A 7,594-nucleotide genomic window follows, 5' to 3' on the forward strand; every position below is an offset into this window, starting at 1 on the left:
TACCTGGGTATTGGGGAAAACCAATGGTTGGTTTGTCTGTAAAAAGTTCAGGCACTTGATCCCAATTTAGCGATATTTTCTGACCGTTATGAAAAGAATTATTTTCTTATAAGGAAATGATCAGATCTTATGAGTTATAAGCAGATCCTAGTCTCACTTTTTCCTGTGTGTAGTAATATAGCAGATTTTTGTTCTATTTTTGTTCCTCTTTCCACTTTGACTTTGATTAGGGACACTTGTGGTGTGGTTGCTGGAAAGACAGACCACACACGTGAGCTTGGATGAAGCAGGCAATAATCATGACCACACTTCAGCTTAGAACCTTCTTTTTTAAGGAAGGTCCTTCAGGCATTTTTATTAACAAGCAGATATAAACTTGGCAAGAGCACCTTTCAAAATCACAGTTCCAATTATTTTTGTGAGGTCAAGAGAAAGTAGAGAACACAATGGTGGTGGCTTAGCATCAAAACAATAACAATCAAGTTGCTGACCTTATGCCTTCCATCAAACATAACTATCACCTGCTCTGTTCCCCGACCTCCGAAGGATGAGGAGAAGCTGGCATTCAAGACTTGACATTAATCTAGACCACACGTAGCACTTGCTTTGATAGCAGACACAGCTCCCACGCATACCCATACTTGGGACAAAACGGTGGCCATGTTCTCTGTGCCAAACCTTCTCATCTCCGACCGTCTTCTAGATCTTGAAGTATCTGATTCTCCCCGGGCAAGGGCGGACCACTGGAACTGGACCTTCAGGAGCAGGAACGCTAGGCTGCGCCACCTTGGGTGTTTTCCCCACGTGAAACGCTTCTCCTGAGGCTGACTCCACTGAGGCCACACCCGAGAAGACGTGGCGCAGGTCGTAGTGCGCCGGGTGTACCGGTGGGGGGATCGGAGGAGCTGCCACGGCCCTGGGTCCCACCACCAGGGAGGCCGCGGGCAGGCCAGCTGGAGAAAGCGCTGGCCCAGCCGAGCCCTGTGCAGGAGTGAGGGGCCCTGCTTCGGTGCCATCTGGTTGGGGCTGCGGGAGCACAGGCTGGAGAGAGGACCGTTTCCTTAGGTTAGCTGCCTTTCTCTTCCTTCCAGGTGGAACCCCACCCAATTCTCTCACGGTACTAATTTTTATTTGCAAGGAATCTGGCAAAAAAGAACTACCTAGGTACAAGGGATGGTCATCAGGGCTCCAGGGGAGGGGTAACTGGCCTGCGGTAGCCCCTTTCTCACCAGTTGTGTTGGGGATGGTAGACTTACACTGTTCCACGAGCAAAAGAACCCCTCCTTATGGCTAACCTTCACCAGTAGCGTCACCCTCTTTTTCATCTACACCTGCAGCCACAGGGAGCTGTCAGACAGATCTGGCCACCTGGACTCTGCAACTCAGAAAACCACGCCCACTTCCCCCGCCTCTCCCCGCCCCCGCTCCCCAAGCCAGCAAATAAAACACGTGACCTCGCCAATTGCACACTAGGGAGGTTCTGCCCTGTAACCACCAGTTCGCGTGAGGGGAGGGCATGGCTGAAACAACCTTTTGTTTTTTGATGATTTCACATTCCCTCGCGCTATCTATATGGTGGGGCTCAAAAGGACAGGCAGCAAATGCCCTGAAATTACTAATGCACCGCAGAAAGGTGGAGGGGTCATTGTATTCTTAAGATAAGGGCAAGTATATCCATGACGCCCTTACCTGTGTTTGGAACACCGTGCAGGTCACTGCAACATCTTCCCCACCAGCAACCTTCTCAGTGACTGTCCCCTTACAGAAGCCATATTGCTGCCCACAGAAAGAGAGGAGTTATTTGAACCAGTTCAGAAAGTGGACTTCTCTCCCAGTTTCACTTATACTCCAACACATCAAGGGAAAAATCTTAAATTCTTAATTCCTTTTTTTAAAAAACACCTTTTTCCTAAAGTGTATGGTTTCTGCTTATATTTTATATAGAATGTAGAAAATACAGAAAAGCTTTGGGAATGAGAGAGATCACCCATAATCTCAGAAATGGTGGTGACCCAGGAGAACTTCTGTTCACATCTATGTATTTGTTTCTTATTTTTAACTACTATTAAATATCATTTAAAAATTGGCATCACTGACTACACCATTTTGTATACTGTGTTTTTCACGTGCTATAATGATAGCATTCTCTTATATCATTCCTTATTCTTTGAAAATGTAATTTTCGTGTCTGTATAATTTTCTATTTACTAATGTGCCATATTTTATTCAATGATTCCCTCCTTTTGGACATTCAGATCTTCTGGGGTCATTTTGTACCTGTCATAAATCATCTTTATAGATATATTCTGTCAAACACGATGATCTCTTTAGGCTAAATTCCTAGAAGAGGACATTACTGGCTTAAGGACTTGAAAGATTTCATATCAGAGGTCTATCTAGAAAATCTACACTTTATACTCTCAATGGCCTGACATGACTTATCTTAATTAGGAAACAGCCTCTCTAACTCCAGGGGCCTCCATTGGGTGAGAAGATCTGGTGATAGCTCTTAAGCAGGGGAGATGACACCCCAGAGGATGGCCTGGCACAACCCAGCCTCACAGGGAGTGGGTATTTTGCATTTCTCTTTTCTGCAGCCCCAAGATACGAATTTGCTCTAAGGATGCTCTGTTCCATGACTGGCTTTACCAACCCAATGCCTCGCCTGCTCACCTTTTCTGCCAGCAGGTTGCACTTGGCTGGGTCTACGACCTCTTTAGCAACACAGTCAGTGGCAGCCACTGCAAACTCCACAGAGACAGAAGCTGGAAGAGGCTGATGAGGATAAATGAAATTTTTCATGAAGCAACATGACTCAGCATGAAAAAAGGCTGGTAAGGAGAGGCCAGAGGGAAGTAGTGAGGGCCATGGCATTGCACAGTCCAGGGAGCACGGTTCACGGAGACCACACTGTGTGGCCAGGAAACATGCCCCCAGTGGCTTACATAGGGCTTACAGTGAGACACTGGGTTTTTGAAGGGCTTGCATACAGAAGCTGGGGTTGGGTCTTCCCTGAAGGAGGTGCAGGTATCCACTGCCCATCATTCAGAGCAGAGGTGAGTTTTCAGGTAGAAAGCAGGAACCCAGAAGGCTGACCTTACACTGACCTGAGTGGGAACCCTGCCTCCTGCCAACTTCCCTATTGGGGCTGCACTTTCAGACCCAAGGCTCAGGTTACTCTAAGATGGGGTGGGAAAGTAAAGAAATTAATTTCTCTCCCACATATTTTAGACAGCAGGATCAAATGAAAAATATAAATGAAAGTACAGAAGATACTTATGCTTTTCTATCTTATAGTTCTTGGAGCATATGGACACTTACAATAATAAAATGTCTGTTACTTGTTATAGTCTGGGGCGGGGGTGTTCTGAGAATCACATATTCTGGTTAATAGAATTACTACCTATAGTGTATTTCCAAGTATGCCATGGCTGGCATCCAGAATACCAGTTTTTAAAAATATTAGAATTCCATTGCATTCAAATGTGCTAACCCAACCACGGTACAATTAGGTTTTTTTTTTCAGTGATTCAAAGGCATTTTAGGATCCTGCCATTATATGTAAGTATGCCCATGCCTTTGTAAGTATCAATTACAAGAGTGCTGTAGATGTTCCGTGGTGATGGGTGATGGCGATGTGGAGACCCATGAATTTACAGTGGGTGCTTCTGGATAAAGTGGGAACTTCCACCCTGGTGTTAACTGGAACCGAGGAACTGGGGACACACAGCATCTGGCTGTTGTGTGTTGAAGTGGCTTAGGTGGGGGATGCGCTGAGGGTCCTCGGGGTCCTTAGGACACTCAGAACCCTTTCTTTCCCTTTTCTCCCACCACCCTCGTTGACTTCCCGTGGCTGCCCCTGAACCTGCTCCGTCCCTCACCCCTGCTTCACCACGTCAACTCCCGAAGTGCCACCAAACTGCCCAAACCGTCAGCAGGATCTCAGTCTTACCACAAATTGAGCCCGAGAAATTTCCACAAGTTGAAAGTAGGAGCCGTTTTTCTGGGCGTTGAAGGCAGCCAGCGCGGCCTCTACTGCATGCACCACCCGGCTGTCGTTGAGCGGGGCCAGCAGGGGGCAGTCTGGACACACCTTGTGCACGTCCTCGGCCGAGTCTGCGCACAGAGCGAAGAAATCAACTTGGCTCGGGGCTGTAATTCTCTGCGGCACTTGCCCCCGCTCTGCTTATTTGAAAGGGCTAGAACATGCTCCAAATGGCTGCAGGAGGATTCTCTGCTTCTTACTCAACCTTCGGGTGGCTCCTGCCATGCTGGCATTGTTGCAGAAGCCCCTCTCACCAAGGGGCGATTTTCACCTCCAATGAGAACAGCTCCTTAAAACACAGTTTTAAAGTCCCCAAACCCAGGAAACTTGGCTTCTTTTCATCACCAGCAAAGTGGCTAGAACTACTTCTGTTGAAAACAGTTCAGGTTCCCTCCTCACTCTCTCTACCGGGTAACTATAATAAGAATAATAATCATCTCTACCTGGACTGGAATCACATTTTGCAGACAACACGGAAAACTGTCCGTCTTGTTTCAGCACATTGAAATCGCAGTCTCCTTCCACCGCCTGGAGAAATAAACCTACAGTGAGAGCCCAGGAGGAGGGCTGACCTCTCACTTCTCACGGTGGGGGGGGATGGTGGCGGGGGGCGGGGGGACGTGGATGTCAAAGGTGAGCCTCACAAAATCTCCTTCACTGGGTGATGTTGAAACATGACACTGGTTTCGCAGGGGGTGGGAGTACAATAAAAAGGTGAATTGTAAAAATCAGCCCCAGGGAAGGCGCCATCAATTGGCAATTTTAGCTGCCCCCGCGAAAGTCGCCCTAAGAGGGGCACTCACGTGCTCTTTCAGCTGCCTCACGCTGCAGTTTGCCAGGGGGGTGGGGTCCAGTACATGGCAGGTGGTTTCCAGTGTGTCTATTTCAAGGTCAAACACCTCTCCCGTGGGCCGCTGTGGAGACAGAGAATGCAGAAGTGAGCAGCCTGATCCTGCTGAGCGGGTCCAAGGGTGAGCCCCTACTGGGTTTGAACCCACTCCCTGTTGGAGAGGTAAGAAAGAAGGGGGCGTGGCCTTGGACTGGTTGATGGAAACACAGCCATCATGCTGAGCTGTATCTGGAAGCTAAAAGTGAATGTTGATACTTATCTAATTTTTAAAATTTCACCCTTCAAGCAGTCCTTTGAAAAAGTCAGCTTTGGATTTTTCTCAGTCAAGCAGCAAAGTAAGTTGGTGTAGGATAATAACTTACTGTCTCTCTTTTATCTTCTTCATCCCTCTCTCTACTTCTTCCTTCCTTCCTTCTCAACATCTACTTTCCTTCCTTCCCCATTTTCTTTTCCTTTCTAAAGGAAAAGTTGTCTGTGGCTTTTTGTCTTTTGGCTTGTAGATGCCTGGATGAAAAGTTGCTGTTCCCTACTGCCCCCTGCTGGTAACGAGAGGGAAGCGTGAGCCTCCCTCTGATGGAGGAAGCAGTGTGTCAGTCAGTCACTAGCACAGAGGGAAGGAGCAGCGGGTAAGGAGGTGACAGGGGAGCTTGTATGACTCCTTGGAGTTGTTCCTGTCAGTTCACCTGTTTCTGTATCCTTTCTTCAAAGCCCGGAAAAATCCAGAAGGTACGAGTATGGCTATTTTTTCTTTCAGCCCAGCTCTGCTTGTCTCTCATGTCTGTTCTGCGTGATTCACTAGTACCTGAAGCCTCAAAATCTCCTTTCCTGGAGGAAGCTGTGTTTTATGATGTGCAGATATGCCCAAATTAACTTCCTGAAAACACTCAGAGCTAGTGAATAGGAGCCTGGGGCTCCTGGGTTTCTCAAACCCTGCTGTTAGTGAAAACTGCAGTGTTGTTCCTTCTTTCCCTCAAATATGCACCTTGTGTGTCATTTCCCCTGAATTGATCAGTGCTTCCTCTGAATCACCATTGTACTTCACTATGGTTGCAGAACTCCTAAAATCCATCTGGGACAATCCCAATTTCAAATATGTTGTCCCATTGTGAGATCAGATGTCCATGAGTCAGTCCAAACATCCTGAGGTTTGCCTTATTTTCCTTCCTAGATTGTGAATCTCTTGTGGACACTATGTCTTTCTCACCTTTGTATTAGGTTGCATCATTAAAATGCCAATATTTGACTGCTTTTATTATACAAAACTGGCTATTTCATATGAGTCAACTTAGCATCTCCCATAGCGCTTGACACTGGTTCTTGCCCATGGAAGGCTTGTAATCAGTGTTGACTGAAAGAATTATCCTTCATCAGCTATAAAATCTAATTTCAGAATAGGCAATAGATGGATGGCTTTTCCCCACCTCTCCAAATCACTCAGCTGACCCCCAAGGCACACATTTCCCAGCTTGATCATCATTGTCACCAGCTTCAGGCTGCATTGGTTGCTTGTCTAGCATGTGAGGGGGTGAATCCTTTCATGCCAAGATTTCTCATTGGGATGTGGGTACCTTTCTTGGGGAGGCAGCTTGTGTAGAGGAAGGAACACAGTTCTGGAATTGAATCCTAGCCTGTTGCTTGTTATTTTATGACCTTGGGTAAAAAAATGCCCTAATATGTCAGAGCCTTGGTTTCCTCATGTAAGACAAGGACAATACCCCACAGGACTGGGGGTGGGGTGAGAGAGGGGTTAAGGAGATGATATATGTGAAAGGGCCTGGCACATAGTAGGCACTTATCAAATGCACGTTTCATTCACTCTCAGTCTTTATCTAGAGAAACAGAACCAAAGGAAAAGAAGTGATTTCCAGTCAGTGGTAGTTCGGAAACTAGAATCCGGTCTCTGGTCCTAGTTTTTCTAGAAAACCACACTTTCTACCTGTGATCCTCAAAATATCATTCAAAGCCTTTCCCTCTCCTCCTGCCCCCATCCAGCACCCTCCTGGAGACTCCCTGACCACAGTACAGAATGTCTCCTCTCTTCCCTCCGCCTGTCCTCTCCCTCCCTCCTGGGAGGAATCAGGGTGTTTCCACTCTGCGATTTCATTTGTGCTGGGAGGTGGGCTCTTAGAGACACCCAGCTGAGCCCCACCCACTCCTACACAGCAGGGTCACTTACCCGCGGCCACACCTTCACACTCTCAATCTGGTTTAAGATGTGCTTGTAGCCATGAGGAAGGTGCTTGTTGATGTAGTCCACGGCCGCCAGGGCTGCTTGCTCTGTTTCTGGGTCATCACAGGCTGGTTCCCTATAACCCAGAATCGGGCCATGCGGGACAGAGTGGCAGCCACAGAGCTGAGCAAGGCAAAGCAGCAGGACGAGGGACTTCATGGTTGCCCTGGAGAGGTCCTGGCAGGTCAGCAGGTGGGTAGCTGGAGGCTTCAGGCCCAACCCAGGTGCTCTGCTGGAAAAGGCAGACTGGTGGAGGGTCCAAAGGCCCTTTATTTGTTGGAGCCTATGGAAGAATTGCGTAAGGATGTGGGATGACTTCTGTTCTGGTTCCAAAAAAAAGCCCCCTGCAAACATCAGTCCTGGAAAAACAAACAGGTTAAGACATCACTGGTCCCCCTTTGGCAGAAATCTGCCAGAGTCAATGCTTGCTAGGGGGCGGGTGGGGGGCAGATTGGGGGGTGGGCTGGGG

At 47.8% G+C, this 7,594-nt stretch overlaps 1 protein-coding gene across 3 annotated transcripts; it reads right to left on the minus strand.

Annotated features, from left to right (window-relative positions):
- Nucleotides 1-235: 235 nt before the first annotated feature.
- AHSG (alpha 2-HS glycoprotein) lies at nt 236-7,330 on the minus strand. 3 transcript variants are annotated; one of them, XM_061193299.1, is made up of 7 exons: nt 7,072-7,330; nt 4,849-4,959; nt 4,489-4,573; nt 3,953-4,116; nt 2,674-2,775; nt 1,690-1,776; nt 236-1,041 (listed from the first exon to the last, which is right to left on the minus strand). In XM_061193299.1, exons 1-7 carry the CDS (start codon nt 7,282-7,284, stop codon nt 700-702), a joined length of 1,104 nt encoding a protein of 367 aa, XP_061049282.1. In that variant the 5' UTR covers nt 7,285-7,330; the 3' UTR covers nt 236-699. The 3 variants fall into 3 exon arrangements, with proteins under 3 accessions (XP_061049282.1, XP_061049281.1, XP_061049280.1); XM_061193298.1 differs by lacking the exon at nt 7,072-7,330 and adding an exon at nt 5,258-5,362; XM_061193297.1 differs by lacking the exon at nt 2,674-2,775 and having other exon boundaries at nt 7,072-7,318.
- Between the last annotated feature and the right edge of the window lie 264 nt (nt 7,331-7,594).

This window comes from Eubalaena glacialis, chromosome 6 (genome assembly GCF_028564815.1).
Source record: "Eubalaena glacialis isolate mEubGla1 chromosome 6, mEubGla1.1.hap2.+ XY, whole genome shotgun sequence".
Classification (NCBI taxonomy): domain Eukaryota; kingdom Metazoa; phylum Chordata; class Mammalia; order Artiodactyla; family Balaenidae; genus Eubalaena; species Eubalaena glacialis.

What these genes read in the sequence shown, in the direction of transcription:
- AHSG (XM_061193299.1), bottom strand. Translation starts at nt 7,284, where the DNA reads ATGAAGTCCCTCGTCCTGCTGCTTTGCCTTGCTCAGCTCTGTGGCTGC. An exon ending in AAAATGTGATTCCAGTCCAG is followed by an intron (nt 4,117 to 4,488) that starts GTAGAGATGATT and finishes CTCTGTGCGCAG; the next exon opens with ACTCGGCCGAGGACGTGCAC. An exon ending in GCACGGTGTTCCAAACACAG is followed by an intron (nt 1,042 to 1,689) that starts GTAAGGGCGTCA and finishes TCCTCTCTCCAG; the next exon opens with CCTGTGCTCCCGCAGCCCCA.